The sequence below is a fragment of the Coturnix japonica genome, chromosome 8, assembly GCF_054131305.1.
Source record: "Coturnix japonica strain WE chromosome 8, WE-NBRP24, whole genome shotgun sequence".
Taxonomy (NCBI): domain Eukaryota; kingdom Metazoa; phylum Chordata; class Aves; order Galliformes; family Phasianidae; genus Coturnix; species Coturnix japonica.
Window position 1 is genome coordinate 31,192,275 of NC_140670.1, and position 16,832 is coordinate 31,209,106.

The following is a 16,832-nucleotide window of genomic DNA, read 5'->3' on the forward strand; positions in this document are numbered from 1 at the left end:
AAGAAACGAGGACTTTATGAAGAAATCATGAAAAATTTATGCTGGCATATGTGATCTATTCATCCTGCATATAAAATGTACTTCAAATTCCAACATCAGTGCGGCTAATAAGTCTGAAAATAGACTGAAGCTGTTGGTAGCTTGGTGTGTGTTTTGACCCAACAGAGTGCTCTAGATTTGACCCACAATGGTGTTAACATGTTAGACATCCTAACTCAGAAGGATTTCATTCATTGCGAGTCAGGATTTTAAGCTAATTATTTGTGTAAGAAAAACAAATCACAATCACAGAATGGCCTGGGTTGGAAGGAACCTCAAGGATCATGAATCTCCAACCCCCCTGCCAGGCAGGGCTGCCAACCTCCCCATTTACTAGACCAGGCTGCCCAGAGCCCCATCCAACCTGGCCTTGAACACCTCCAGGGATGGAGCATCACAGCCTCTCTGGGCAGCTGTTCCAGCACCTCACCACTCTCACAGTAAAGAACTTTGTAACCTGCAACATTTGTAACGTGAATTGCTAATTAGTTTGGAAAGTTAGGGAGAAAAAGTGACCCGACTGAGGTTGGTGGCAAAGCCACTCCTGCATTGCAGCCCCGTGTGTTTTGCTTTGGTTTCCTGACAGCACCGACTCCTCTGTTCCCTGTTTGATCAGGGCTTGGTCTGAATTTGTAAACTTGCACAATTCCATGCGGGGAGTTTTGAATTGGAGCATGCTGTTCTCTCTGCTGTAAAATATCTAATCTCTTTTACTTAGGTGTTTGTGTGGAAGTTGCTCTCTTGTTCTGACATAGAGCCCTTACCTGCGTGAGGCTGATAGATGAAATCCAGCAGTTGCCTTGATTTAACGGGGACGCTGGGATCATTCTGTTAATGCTGACAAATGGAAAGGCTTCTCATTAGGACGGGCTGTGGGCAGCGGAGTCCTGTGGGCTGAGGATGCACCAGAAGCAGGAAAGCTTTTCCAATACAGGATGCCATCAGCTCGGGTTTGTTAGGAGCAAAGGGGCAAGGCTGCATCTGGTCTGAATGTGGAACTCTCTGAGGGCAGGATTTCTTGGCTCATTGCTAACTTTTAATGCTGGTTTTTTTTTATATGTATTTATATTTGGTCTCGAGTTGTAAAATGCAAAAAGTATATCATGAGTTAAAGCTTTGTCATGCCACTTTTTCCCGTGGTTAATCTTTATTTGTTGATGTTTGCACAGACTTAACGTTCAAACACAGACTTTTAAGGTATTCTTTTCCTCCCACATAATTCAACTGAGATTTAAATGACAGAGTAATTAAGCATTTACGGGTATGAAAATGATGCTTTTTGGCAAGTCTGCCTCACGTTTCAGTTGGGAGAAATGGTTCCTGTCTCCCAGGGCATCATGGAGTGCCCTTCAGCTCTCCTTGGCTGCGATTGCTTTGACCACTGTCAACTTATAAAGCAGTTCCCTTGAACGTTTCCTTCTATCCCCGTATCGTAAATTGTCTGGCTCCATGAGTGCTGTCTGGGAAATAGAGGCTGAGGATCTGCTGGGCATTGTGAAACTGTGCGGGGAGCTGCAAAAAGTGCAACTCATTCTCATTGATTTAAGGGAGAAACACCTGGCATATGCATTTTGATTATTTATATCTTATTGGAGACAGTTCGTATATTAAAAAGGAAATTAAAGGGCAGCTTTTCAAAAGAGCGGAGGCAGTTTGTACACAACGTGTGACTCCAGATATGGGTGGAGAGGGGAAAAGAATGTGCTCTTCCTGCTGTGTGATGGGTACCCAGCAATGTGTGGCTGTGGGGCCATTAAACTCCCACACCTCTGAGAGTGGCTGATGGGAACCTAAACCAAAAGTGGTTCTGAGATAACAGCCACTGGGCCTCATCAAAGTATGTGTGTATTATTAGCAGACTGGCCCAACTGGATCCCATATTCAGGTGCCCACCCATATAGATCTTCCATTTTAATCTGAGAAGAGATGTTTTAGATCCATCACTCAAGCAGCTGAGTATTGTGGGTGAATTAAACTTCAGCAACTTCTTTAGCTCATCTTTGCTGAAGGGGTGCCTCTGTCGAAGCTGCCTTCTTTGCCCTAAAGTAAGACTTACAGTGTCAGTTTTATGTAGCTGCAATAATAGTGATCTGAATTATTTTTGTGAGAAACTCGGAGTATCTGGGGAAGATCATCTGTGTTCTCTTGACATTACAGATGTTTGAGTTGATTCATAGTGGGATTAAGTAATTTCTCTGTGCTCATGCAGTGAGTAACCAGCAGCGAAGAGTGGAGTTTGTATCATATATTATTTTCATGTTCCATTTTGATGTCTAATCAAAGTAGAACAATTCCCATCTCCAGTGTGTAAATGGGGAGTGTAATTCAGATCCGTACACAGTGAAGAACATTGGTGCAATACCTTGTTTTCAAACACAGCGTAGGTACAGACAAACATTCAACCAACAGCCCATTGAGTTCTGTGCTTCTGGGAAGTCTTGCCCAAGCAACATGTCTGGTTTCCCATATTTGTGCTTGAGGTTATCACCTCTGGGATAGTTCTGCATCACACCTTGTCGTTCCCTCATTGGGTTCAAGACAACAGTAAGGTTAGTTCTGCTGAATTAAGAAGATTTTGGACAGTGATATTATAATGGGGGAATGGTTTTAAACTGAGACGGGAGGTTTTGGTTGGGTATTAGGAGGAAGTTTTTCACCCAGAGGGTGGTGACGCACTGTTCACAGGTTGCCCAAGGAGGCTGTGGATGCCCCATCCCTGCAGGCATTCAAGGCCAGGCTGGATGTGGCTCTGGGCAGCCTGGGCTGCTGGTTGGTGACCCTGCACACAGCAGGGGGCTGGAACTGGATGAGCAATTGTGGGCCTTTACAACCCAGGCCATTGTGTGATTCTATCATAATTCTGTGATAAATAACCCTGCATTACCATTCTTTTATAATAGATCTGTTGATAGGAAACAACTTTTCTGGCTGTTTGCATCACAATAATTTCATAACCTATTTGTATTATTTAAACTGCATGTTTTGTGAATGCTGGAGCCAAGTCATTTGTAACAGAAGCCATGTGTAGGAACCACTCTCCTAAAGTGTTTAAATTGCTTTGCTTGCAGCTACTGAGTTTGCCATAGAGAAAGATTTCTCATGCTGAAGTCTCAAAGCCACAGGAGTGGTCACATAGCTGAGAAAGGGGCAGCCTGGTGATTTAAGGCTCTTCAGTGCCCCACTTGTTGCAGAACAGAGTGCTGGAGACCTTGCTGCCCTAGCAGAGCATTTCTCTGCAGTTCCATAATGCCTGAAACTTGGGAACTGATTTATCAACTGTAAGATCCTGTTCGGAGGGGAAAACAGGCTACTGGAGCTTTAACCACTAATGTAGAAGGTTTTCACACAGTGTTTACTTATTCTCCAACTCTGAGCCAAAGACAACACATGAACACCATGGAAAGGCCATGGGTTGGTCTTTCAAGGCAGAAAGTCATTTGCTCCTCAGGATTGCTTTTGTCTAGGCCTGACCTCATTGACCTATTAAAGTCCTTTTTAAACACCTGTTTAAGTACTTTGAGTGAGAGAAGGTGAGCCGCAACTTCTCATGCTTACAAAGTGACTTAAAGAAGTCTGTATCTATTGCAGCTGAAAACTTCTTAGCAGCCAGTAATTATACAGCTGTGATCATGCACTAATTGTGATTTGTCACAGACGAATGTTTACTTTTTTGACTAATTTAAAACCTATTCATCACACTACATAAAAATACTGATCAAAGCGTTGCGTTGGTCTTTGAATGGGTAATTGCAATTAAGGCACTCTCCTGCACGAGTTGTGTGTGTAGGGTTAATTTGGACTTGAAATTGTTTTTTCCTCTTTGCATGTCTGCACAATTATGTTCTCCGAGTGTGGCACGGAGCAAATAATCAATGCAATAATTACTTGTATCTGAGCTGAAATGCAGAGTTTTTAATGCAAGTGTAAAAGTGTCTGCAGTGCTCTGTTAGAATGTGGTGGGTGAGTATTGGTGATGGTGGTGGCAGCTGGGTGTTGTGTTTGGGTTTGGGGGGGAGCTTCATTGTGACTGTGTGTAGGAGCTCATAAACAGGAAGGAGACACTTTATAACTGTGGGATAGCGATAAGGGAGAGTGGTTTTAAATGAAGGGAGATGTGAGGAGGAAAACCCTTTACTGGAGGTGGTGCAACCCTGGTACTGCTCCCATAGGCATGATGTCCATCCCTGGAGGTGCCCATGGCCATGGCTGGGCCTGAGCTGGGGCTACTGCACATGGGAGGACTGAGGGCTGTGGGTGCCCTTCCAACCCAACTGTGCTGTGATTCTGTTTTCGTTCTGTACAGCAGGTTGTATGCCAAGAGCTGAGGCTCCTTACATACATACAGTGCATGGGCAATAGGAAATACATAACTTTTAAATATGCATACAAGGAGAATTTCACAACTGCAGCGTAGCAAATGAAATATTAATGTAGATAGAGCTTAAAAAAAAAAAAAAATCATAAAAATATATTCATTATTTCCCCCAGTAAAATTTGAATTATGTGGCCTGAATAGCGTGGTGGGGAGGTGTTATTCCGTCTAATAAAACTCAAGGAAGAAGCTTCCTAAAACATGGGGGGAGAAGCTCTTAATCTCTGAGTTAATATGTTTAGGGGGAAAAAAGGGGTGTTGTTTTAGCAATAACACACGAGCAACGTGTTGCTTTTTGTCCTTTAAAATGCTGTTTTCTACCAGAGACCTGGAGGAAAGCTCTAACAGCCTGGGTTCTATTTTAACATCTCCTGTGTCTTTAGCACCTTTGTTCCGTTGTCTTTTTGGCCTGTTGGTGTGATCAGACAGAACCCTTATAGCTTTTGTCTGTCATGTGAGAACTTCTGACTGAAAGCACCGTTTTAGGGCATCAATTCTCAGCCATCACAGTTTGTGTATTACTGGTTTTCAAGATGGGAATACGTAATATTTGAACAAAGTGTGTGCCATTCTGGTTTTGTCCATTAGGGTATGGAAACAACGCAGAAAACCATCCTTCTTACCTTATATAAACCCTTGACAAATGTGGTTTTCTTGGTTTAAAAACAAAAAATCAACTTGACCATGTTTTGCTGAGCTTTATCTCGGTGGGTGAAGCTGCTGGCTCTGGGGCTAATATGGATTTCTCTTCTCTTTGTTCCTACCACCCATACGAGCCCATAAAATAATTACAGTCTGCTCATAGGGAAGCTGCTCAGCTTCAGGGCCATTGGCTTTATAAATTATCAGTCTATAGAGATAGCCAGAGTGTGTAATTCAGGCCAGAGGAGAACATAAAAGGAGCATGAATGGTACATAAATGTACATGGGCAAAAGGCTTGCATTTATGCCAGCTGCACTTTGAGGCAGCCCGGGACAATGACTCCAGCTGTGCTGATGTGGGAAGCGATGCCCATCTGTGCTGCCTGGAGAGGTGAGGAGCTCTGCTCTGAGCACACTGTGCCGAAAAGAAGTTATACCAAACTGGATTCCATGCTGAAGGATTCCCTCCCTTTCTTTTCAGTGTCCTGCATTGCATTTGCCTTTCAGGCTTTGCCCTCAGCAGTCAGAAGCTGCTGGGCAGCTGCAGGAGGATGGGCACAGCAAAGGCCTGGTCCTCCAGGGCACTGAGCACATTCAGGCAGTGCAGCCATGCTGTGTCACAGCACATTGCTTTCTGCAGAAGCAGCTGTTTGTGGTGTCAGAAATGCCCCTCTGCTGACCCAGAGCTCTCCTCACATGCTGCACGCTCATTACGAACATGAACAAAAATGGTTTTGATTGGGCAATTCCATTGCGATTCCTTATAATGCGGTTCATTTCTATCTGCAGCCTTATTTAGCTCTTCTAAATTGGAGAAAGCACATGCCTGGTGAGGATGAAATTAATGCTGAAGGCAGTCAAAGGTAATCAGCGTCTCTGGGCTTCCCCAGAAGAAGGGATAGAGCAGAGCTGAAAAGAGTGTTATAGATGTATGGGGATGTGCATGAGGGGAATGGTGTGGGGTTGCTCCGTGCTGATAACCAACCCAGGGGGCTGAGAGCAGTGGCTCCAATATGGATCCACTGCAGGGAGCAGAGATCCCTGCCTTACCCTGAAAGGTCAGATGTTGGCCAGTGTTTGCTGCATAACTTGGAGACCTGGGTTCTCACTGAGCTACAGAGCCCAGCCATGCACGTAATTCCCCGCTAACCTGTCAGCTTAATGACTGCTCTGGGGAGATATAGAAGAAGTCACCATAGAAAATAAAAACTAAAAAGAATAAAACCAAAGCCAAACATCACCAACAGAACCAAGCACCAGATGGATGGTGGGTTGAGCTTATGGGCCAGCTCCAGGCTCAGCTTCCCCTCTGATCCATGGGCACCTTCATGTTGTTCTTGGCTTTAGGAGATGGTTTTTCCCTTATCCTTTCTTCTCCCCCTGTGTACCTTAACCACCTGATCCCTCCATGTTTGAGCCCTTCCTTCTCCTTAACTTTACACCACTGCTTTTTGCTATCATGTCCCCTGCAATGCAGACTTCTCATGCAGTTTACCTCTTTATACATGAACCAAAAATCCCACTGCTGGCTGCAGAGGGGTTGGGCTCCTGGTGGGCACTTGCTGGGAAGATCCCTGGGACTTGGAGGTACTGAAGCATCACATCAAGGCCTTCATTCCAGTCCCGTTGTCTTGCTGCAAACCATAGCAGACAGGAGCCTGCAAGAGAAATTAAAAGAAGAGCAAAGCACTGATCTTGTCCAGAGGTTAATAGCTGGGTTGTGTGAGCAATTGTCTGTGCAAGGGACCAGCAGTGTTCTTGTCTCACTTCGCTCTCCCCTTGCATACCCCACTGCCTTCTTGAAACACTGTATGACAGCAATATCTGAGAGCAACTTTTAAGATCAAATGCAGCCTTACCTAAAGCTCCAGAAAAGTGGTTATATTGTTGTGGTGGTTTTTCAATTCTTTCCCAGCATTAGTGATCTCTTCACAAGGCTGCCAACCCCATCAGTGCATGAAAACAGCAAAGAGGAGCAGCTGTTATAGTTGCCTCATGGAGACATTCAAGGCCAGGCTGGATGTGGCTCTGGGCAGCCTGGGCTGCTGGTTGGTGACCCTGCATGTAGCAGAGGGTTGGAACTGGATGATCCCTATGGTCCTTTTCAATCCAGGCTGTTCTATGATTCTGGTATATATAAATATATCTAATATGTGTGTGTATTATAATATACTGGTCTGCTGCTGGACTAACCTGTGGTGCATCTCTTGGCACCTTGCTCTGCGGGTTACTTGCTTTTTCCCCACTTGTATCCCGTGATGGACTTTGATCAAATATCCACAGGAAAAATTAGGATTATTTTCCAGACATTAGGAGATGAATTTATCCAGCTGCAATTGTCTAAACAATTGATTGCACAATTGATGGAAATGTCAAAGAATATGAAATGCAGTGAATCAATTCTATTGATTTATCCATAATTACCCCAAGTAGCCTTAATCTGTATTCACATCAAGGTATCTGCAGAAATGCATGTGTTGCACAGGACGGTGCTGTCGGCTGGAAAGGATAGAGGTTCCCTTGCTGGTGCAGTGCTGTCATGTGTTTGAAACATAGATTTTTTTCCAAATTCATAATCAGAAGATTCACACTCTACAGGACAATTTACCTGGTGTCCTTTGCTGTGCTTTACGTGGCTTCAGTCCCTCTTTTTAACTGTTATTTCCAGGCCAGATTCCTTCAAAAGCAGCATGGTAAGGAGATAAACAGTGGTTTTTCTATTTGTCAGAGTTCAACACACCATCCTAAAGGTGGTTCTGTATTTTGCTTCCTTTGTATAACATAGTGGGGAGCTGAACTGAATTGCCCTGGGGTTGGTCATTCCTGGGAGCTGAATCTTGTTGCTGGTACCAACAGAATCCAAGGGCTGGGATGGCTGGGGCTGTTTGGATGGCTTGTGTGGGTGGTCATAGATTGCTCTGTAGCAACTATCTCTTTAAAAACTTCCTTGTTGCTGTGTTTCCATGCAGATGTTGATGTCTTATACTGCAGCAAATGTAAAATACTGAGGGAGTATTCCCTTCTAAGGCCAAGATTTACTTCTTATAAGACACCGCGTTTTTGTGTTGCTGAGTGACCTTTAGGCATCTTGTATAGAGGGACTATTGCAAACATGCTCTTCCTTCTTGGTTTGGAAATGCAACTGCTTGGAAGTGATGTTCTTCAGCACATAAACTCAGCAAGGGAAGGTGGTGATACCTGCTCCATAGCAAAGTTTGTTGAGCGCTGCTTTAGATGAAATCTGCTTACTTATTAATGCAGCTGAACATGGAGATTTCTTATAGCGGTGCTTCAAGAAATTACTTTTGTTCTAAATTACAAGATCCGTCCCAAGTTTTTGCTGACTGTCATTATGGGAATAGTCAGGTTTGAGTTCAGTGGTTGTACTTTCCTTGTAGGTTTTGGGGAGTGGAGCACTGATGCTGTCTACCTGCAATAGATGTTGGCTTCCCAGTGTTGTAGCCTTTGCATTGTCTTTTAGCATTTCCCTTAGAAAACACCACTTAAAGCTTTTATTTCTCTGTCAGGAAAGTCTCTAGGAGGTGAAATGTAGCGCATGAGGTTCAATCCATGGCTGGAGCTAAATGGCAGTTGGAATTACTTGAGACAGAATGCTTTTGAAGAAGAAATCCCAACTTTCTTCTTTCCTTTGTGTTGTTTCTTTCTGTTAACATTTATTGTTTGATTGCCCGGCGTCAGAGCACTTCTCTGTCCCAATAATAGGCCTTAAGGTGTGAGACAGCAGCGCTGCAGGGGCGGTTTGTGAAGCAGAGCATTGTGGATGTGGTCGTTGATAGTCAGAGCGCAAGTTTGTCCTTCAGAACGTTGTAACTTGCAGTTATTTTTCATCCATCCGTCCCCGTTGTTTTAGAGGGCGCACAGCACGGAATATAAATGAGGAAGGAGGTGTCAGTGATTATAGATAATATGCTAAAACTGTTTCTGAAATATTTATTAGAAAATAGGTTAATAAAGTGACACCACGCACCTGTGCTGGTGTGAAGTAGACGTTATGAGAAGATTATGCTAATGTAAGTATTTAGCAGCAAGTCTTCATTGGGATTACTCTGTGCTATTATCGCGGTCAGCCCAGGAATTGTAATTCAACAGAAAGCAAATGATCAAGGGTTTTGTTTCTTTTCTTTCTTGTCTTTTTTTTTTCTTCCCAAGTTTTGGCTGCTCTTTAGCCTGACGAATTAGAAGGAATATATTACAAGGACTCTTTTTAAGGTATTATTCAACGACAACAGCAACAGAAAAGAATAAGTGAGAAGTAGGCTGGGCAGAGAACTATCGCATAGAGAAGTGTAAAATGAAAAGGATTTTGGAAACCTTGATGTGGGCTGAGCAGCTGTCAGGTTGGGAGGTGTGAAAAGAAGTTAATAGTAATAATATCACAAGGAAGGAATAGAGAATTTGGGATGGGAGACAACTGGGGGGAGATGGGAGGAGGACACGTGCCTTCGTGCTCATACATTGCCATGATTTTGCCTTTTATTTGACATACACAGGAGGTGTATCAGAGTGTCACATATTCTCTGTGTTCAGGGGTCGTAATAACTGGAGAATCGTCATCCTGTGTGTGATGCCAAGAGAAAAGCTGTTACAGGGATGGATTAAAATAAGCATTCTAATTTATATGCAAGTGAAAAGTTGTTTAAAACTTTGCTCTGCAGATGACAAGTTGAGAAATACTGTGAAGGTATTTGATGCGATTGCTCTTTAAAAGAAGACTTTGGTATTCATGTGTTAGCGAGCATTTGTTCAGGTCTGGGTTTGGCATGGGGATTTCAAGGTCTAGGTCTGTTGTTTCGTACACAGTCTGACAAGATAAGAGTGGTCTGTCTCATATATGCACAGCAAGTTTGTCTCCCTGAGCAGCAAAATCACAAGCATGTGGAGCATGGTAATGTGCAGGAAGGCCGATCAGCTGTAATAAAGCATTCATTATCCCTCCATCTAAATTAACTGAAATGGCGTAATAGGCCCTTTTATAACGTCTCTCAAATTCTCTCTTTTATTGAATTAGCAGCTAAACTGAAATTATTTTAAGCTGTGTGTGTATGTTCTTGTTTAGGTCGTTACGCTGTCATTACAGAAACCATTCATCCTTTGGTTCCTTGGTTCTTCTGCACTTATTCTTTCATGTTCTCTTCAGAGCTTTGGGGACTACATTTGTAGCTTGCACTGTTTTCAGGTTTTCTTGTGTTTTGTGCAAGTGCTTATAATATAAACCTGACATGAAAGCTGACAAGATACTGTGCACAACAGGATATACTGCAGGAGAGGTTCTACTTCAGGAGTATCATTCTCCAGTAAAGAAAAAGACTTTGTGCAGAGTCAGTTTGATCTTCACATGTGTGTTACTTGGTGAGTTGGGTGTGATGCAGCTCTGCTCATCTCCTTTAGCTTTTGCGAATGCCTTCTAGTGGTGGGAGAGGCTGAGTGAACACAGGGCACAGATACATTCAGCAGAGAGAACAAGCAAATCAGGGCATGTGATTAATTATAAGAGAGAATGGAGAACCAGCTGTACCTGAGAAAGGGAAGAAAAAAGGTGTTGTTTAGCACAGTGACTGCTGTTCCACTTGCACACTCTTTGTCTTTCCTTCGTTTATTGTTGCTAGTGGAGGCCTGGATGTGACAAGTAGCACCAGCCTCCTGGATTCAGTGAGATTGTTTGTAGGGCTTCTCTGCAAAGGTAAAATGAGAGAATGAAAGCAGTAGTATCTGTGGTGTTATTTGCTCTAGCAATCTCTAGGTGTGTTTCCACAAACCATTCGACCCCCTGTGAGATCACTGGATGTGATTAAGAATTAGCAGTGATAAAAATACGCAGTGGTTGCAATTGAAGTTATGTTTACAACTTGAGCGGGCATCATATTGGGTGGGCTTATTGACTCTGGGTGGAGGGCTGTAAGGGAGGAGAAATTATGGGAGGGATGAGGACTTACCTGTCCTTGTGCCCAGGGCAGGGAGAGCAAGGTGAGTGGTACCCAGCTGCAGCATAGGTGTTTGACTTGCTATGTGCTGGTGCAAGTGGTTATTCCACCTGACGTATGAAGAACTGATAAGGTGTCTTATCAAGAAATAAATGAACAGGGTGTCAAACCTCATCTCTCTAAGAAGTTAGTTTGGTTACTTGCCCTTCAGCACCATTCTTTCTTCCCTTCACATCTCCTGAAGTGATTTTCCTCTGTAATCGTATCCTTTCTATTCTGATCACATTGTGGAAAAATGTTAATTTCCTTCTTTTAATTGGGTTGATAAAGTCTTTTGTCTAACAAATCTTTTGCAATACATTAGCGTTAGATTTTGTTGCTGCATGCACCGTTCTCAGTATCATAACTAAGTACATTGAGAGCAGTTCCAGCCAACTTTCAACTTCTCTGTTTCTCAAGGTTTTAACTTTCATGGCTCCTCCTGATGTGGATAATGCATTCTTTTGTTAGTAGAAGCTGAACTTGGAGAGAAGCACTCCTTTTTATGCACAAGCACCAAGCGCTAATCTTTGTTATTAATTACACCGAGATAAGCTGTGCCCCTGTGGATTGATGTTCTTCATCCGAATGTGGGAGATGCTTTTGGTGACTTCTCTTGGCCCAGAGCAACCAAATCATAGCATTTGTTCTATACTGTTTTCAGGATGACGTTGCTCCTCACTCCTGTGTGAGTGTGTCATAAGGTCGTAATGTCATAATGAACTTAAGGTGGTCATGAGTCAACGATGACACCAGAAAGCAATATTGACCTACGTCATTGCTTACATTCAGCATTTCTTTTGTGAGCTTCAGGACCATCAAACTTCAATCCATGGTGCAGGTGGGATGAAATCTATCTGACCTTGTTATCCAGGTGTGCTGTGTGACGTGCTTCTTCTTGATGGTCATGTTCTTAAAATCATCTTCATGAGGTGAAGTCATCAACATCTCGTTTTCTCTTGACATTAGGAGATCCTGTAATAGGGAAGTTGGAACACGCTACGAGCTCAGAAACCATTTTGGTGACGTTAAGGGTGCCAGGAGGTATTAGTAGTTGAACTGGTCTGTGATTATTCCGCTTTATGACTTCTCTTTTTATGGTAATAGGATTGAGTGTAACATCAAATTAAATGAAAACCAAAATGGGGCTTGAATAATTAAAAAATCAGCACTTCAGTCTCCACTTTTTTCTTTTCTTTATTTTTTCTGTGCTCTTCTGTAGGAGGTTGGGAGGATGCCTACGTTCCCAAAGCACTCTAGTTACATGATAGCATATGGGCTGCGAGTGAGTGGTGGTATTTATTTACAATTACAGTTTTATAGATGTGTTGTGGTTTGGTCCTTTTTTCTCTTGCTATGTACAGTAGATTCTGCACTGTTTGTTGTTTATTTGTAGCCACTTGAATGAACATGGGGAAAAATGAGAGCTACGATTTGAAGAAAAATAATGGTATATAAAGTAATGAGATTGTTCCAAAGCTTAATTAGATGGAGCAGATTGAATACATTACAGTGATGTCTTGAGGCAACATAATTAAATTGGAGGCATAATCCTCCCTGTATTGGAACTGATTTTATCTTGGTAGCATGAGGAATGTCAGTGAGCTCTTCCTACTGGTACGTTGCTGATCCTTCTGGGAAGAGTTATGGATCTCAGAGCATTGTCAGACCTTAAAAAGCACAAAACAAAACAGGACATAAATCTACATATGGAATTGGTGGTGTTCTGGTTACAGGGATAACTTTGGATTCAATCTTTGTATGTGCTGCAACTCAGTAATTGAATCATAGATCTAAAGCACGTCCACAGCGTGTTATGGTGTACACTGAATTCATCTCATTTATGAAATCTCTTAATGAAGTTGTTTCCAAATATACACAGTGACAAAGATATGGTGAATAATGCATGGAAGTGCTGTTCTTGAAATGCATCTCTGCATGTGCTGGGTACGAGTACAGGGATGCATATGAGATTTTTTAGGTGCAAAGCGCAATGTTATGAAACATATGTATGCACATATGGTTATGTGTATTTTCTTATGTGTTTAAACACTTAAACCTATCTATGTGTGCATGTATATATCTTTCTTTTTTACATATTCATTCCTATTTAACATATTCTTTCATGATCTATGTTTTCTTTGGTACCTTTACCAGAAAATAATAATTTTTCTGTTCATGTTTGGATACTTGCCTTCTCCTGATGTGGGAGTGATATGATTCTATAGCATGGTTACATCCCAGCTGTGTGGCAATTAGTGCCTTGTTTTGTTTAATATAATACATGCGAATAACCTCTGCTCCCATCTTGATCTCGGTGTGAGGTTTGATTTCATTTGGGCAGCCATGCATTCAGGTAGATGTTTTTTTCTTCTCAGGACAGATCAGTAAGTATCTTAAATTCAAATAAAGGTTCTAACTTCTTCAACTGATTTGTTTTTTGCCAGCCTGTAGAAAGATTAACCTCCTTATTTGTATCCAATAGGGCCGATCTCTTCTTAAAGATTGCTTTTGGGGAAAAGGAAAGGAAGGTTTTGCTTGTTATGATTGGTCTTCATCGTTACTGGAGCTTTAAGGGAACATAAATCTGTATCACAGCCTCCTCCAAAGACAGGCTCATTTGTCTGAGCATTAGCTGGCAGTTCCATAGCATAAATTTAAAGTTTTCAGGAGGAATCTAATGTTTATTTTGGAAATAGAGATTAGAATACCGGAGAATAATATGTTTACTTTTCAGCACCATGAATATGTAGTGACCTACTTATACTGTACCATTTGGTTTTATTTTTAAAGCTTGTCAAGCCAACTCCTATTGCAATTTAACAAGCAACCTTTTTAGGGAAGCAATAAACTGTACTGGGTATTAAATTAGCATTTTAGAAGTAGAACATTGCACAACATTTTGAAGACTGTCCTTCAACAGCTTTTTAATGTGTTTTTGTTCCATAAGTAAAATAGTGCCTGTCTCTTGTGTTTGAAAACACGTTTTGCTTCACCTGCAAGTTTAAATAGAGCCAGTTTCAGTTCTGGAGAGCTCCAGCATTAAGGCACTGTCACTTTAAAGGAAGGTGGGGGGGGGGGGGGAGAAGCAACTTTATTTTTTTCTAATAAACTGAATGTTTAATGATCTCCTGATTATCATGAGATATTTTAAAGACAAGTGATTTTATCCAAAACATCCCTTATGTTTCTTTACTCCGTGTCTGCGAATTTGCTTGATTAATTTTTGAGAACATCTGCATATAATTCCGTATGCTCGACAGTGCTGAGATCGCGCTGCTCCTCAACTAACAGCTACAAATCTCGCTTCCCAGACAGACTCCGGTTTCCGTCTAATTGGAATGCCAAACGTACAAAGGTGCCACTGAAGAGTGTGTAATTATGTAATTTTCTCTTGATCTTTCAGAGTCTTCCTGCGAGCAATTAATCAGTATGCAGATATGCTCAACAAAAAATTTCTTGATCAAGCCAACTTTGAGTTGCAGGTAAGAGAAATGTATCAAAATACCAAACAGTGTCTTGGGATGTAATACAAACCCTGGAATCCAAGTTAGCTCCATTCAGTCATTCTGTCCTCAGCACTTGCAGAAGGGGGTGTCCTTCCCTTTCTCAGACAGGTCATAGAATCATAGAATGGCCTGGGTTGCAAAGGCCCACAATGCCCATCCAGCTCCAACCCCCTGCTGTGTGCAGGGTCACCAACCAGCAGCCCAGGCTGCCCAGAGCCACATCCAGCCTGGCCTTGAATGCCTGCAGGGATGGGGCATCCACAGCCTCCTTGGGCAACCTGTGAACAGTGCGTCACCACCCTCTGGGTGAAAAACTTCCTCCTAACATCCAACCCAAACCTCCCCTGTCTCAGTTTAACACCGTTCCCCCTTTGTCCTATCACTATTCACCCATGTAAACAGCCATTACGAGATGCTTTAGTAGATCTATTGACTTGAATGTGGGCCCTGAGTGTGGATCCTCTTCCCTGTTTCTATGTGGTCATATTTTATTTTACTTGAATAATCAAATGCAATCAATGAGGATTTGTAGACGGGAAATGTTTCATGGGAGTGTGAACACAGTGAGGAGATGTACTAAATACATCAAGAAACAATGTCTGTGTAGTGTCTGTTATTTTCACCTTTAAATATTTATGTGAATAACTTCGATTCTTCTAAGGTGTTTTGTAGACGTGCAGAAAAACATTTCAGAGAATTAATGGTACCTGTTCTTGTTGTTCTGGGGCCTTTCAGCTTTGGAACAACTACTTCCACCTCGCCGTTGCTTTTCTCACACAAGAGTCTTTACAACTGGAGAACTTTTCAAGTGCTAAGAGAGCAAAAATACTTAACAAGTAAGTCCTATTTGTCATCTAAATCATGGACAAGAACTTGAGGTCTGTTAGCGTAGTTTTAGTTTAATTTCTTAGCTAAGTCTACTCAAGTTGAGACACGGTCGTGGTATAATGAAAGGCTGGTTTTTAAAAACATGAATCAAGCATTGCGTGTGTTTCTACCCTTGAATCAAGATCTAAATTACATGATTCATTACTGATGAAGACAGTATTTTATACTGCAGGATATTCATGAAGTCAAGACTTCTCAGAGGTATTAACATATTATAAAGCTGCATTCTTAAATAGCTTCAGCTTTGTGATCGTTCTCATTCTGTGGGCATTCCTTATTCCTTAATCCCCAACAGCCTTTTAGGGTGGACTTCCCTGTGTTATCCCTAAGGACTGGCTTTGTCAAGCTGCAGCTGTGTTGTTCTCCCCTTATAGAAGGGGGTGCTTTGCCTACCTCTGACCGGCTGTGATTTCACTTCAGAATCCCACAGCAGATAGAAAGAAAAAAAAAAAAAACGCTTCAGTGTGAATACTTTAATATGTGCATTTTCCCCCAAGTTCTTAGGGTCCTCTGCACTGGAAGCCCAGTCCTTGATTAAGCATTGACAAAGCCAGTTGAATATTTTGAGACTATATGTGCAGGTTCACTTTTGGTGTTGTTGTATCTGTAAAGAATGCCTGCAAAAAACATTTTGTTTCCATATTCAATTGGGTTTCCACAGTTAATGCACAAAAAAAGTTTCAAAGCTCTGAGTCCCTGAGCAAACCTCTTCTATGTGTAATATATATTCTATCTATAGAGAGATACGGTGTATTTTGTATTTCTAAATTGAAGCCTTTTTGTGTGTTACTGTGATGCGAGATACCGCAGCGAGGATGGGTAGAATCATAGAATAGGGACGGATGGACTAGATGATCTTATAGGTCCTTTCCAACTTTGTGATTCTATGATTCTATGGTGGTGAAGTGGTTTTGGCATCAAGTGGGGCAGCCTGTTTCACTGACTGAGCTGGAGAAATGCAGACATTACTCACTACTGAGATCAGTAAACAGAGCGAGTCATTTGAAGTGGATACTTAATGAGGTTTGCTGAATTGTAAATCTCTGTTTATAATGATTTTACAAGTTGTTATTTTCAGTTTAATCATGTTTGGGGGGACAAAAATCAAGACAGTAAATTCTTCAGATGCAGTAAGTGTTTGGAAGCACTGACTTTCATTGCTGCAGGGAAACAACTATCACTTCAATGCCAAAGGAATGCAAATAATGCCTTCATTCAATTTCACTTGCCTTCTTTTTTAAGTACATATTCCAATGTGTTTTTTTAATTTAATTATTGTAATTTGCAGTTTTTACTACAAGTTGCATTGAAACATTAGGTAATTACAGAGTGAACGATACAGAGAAATATCATTAATCCTTATTAATGACAGGGTATCTTGCTGTTAACCCACAAAAACCC

At 41.9% G+C, this 16,832-nt stretch overlaps 1 protein-coding gene across 2 annotated transcripts in view; it reads left to right on the forward strand.

The window, feature by feature from the left end:
- The window catches only part of DOCK1 (dedicator of cytokinesis 1), a 225,924-nt gene that overhangs the window by 140,977 nt on the left and 68,115 nt on the right, over positions 1-16,832 (forward strand). For both annotated transcript variants that reach the window (XM_015867551.3, XM_015867552.3), the window contains exons 30-31: positions 14,441-14,519; positions 15,279-15,379. In XM_015867551.3, the coding sequence (XP_015723037.2) occupies positions 14,441-14,519; positions 15,279-15,379 (180 nt within the window). The remainder of the gene's footprint in view (positions 1-14,440; positions 14,520-15,278; positions 15,380-16,832) is intronic.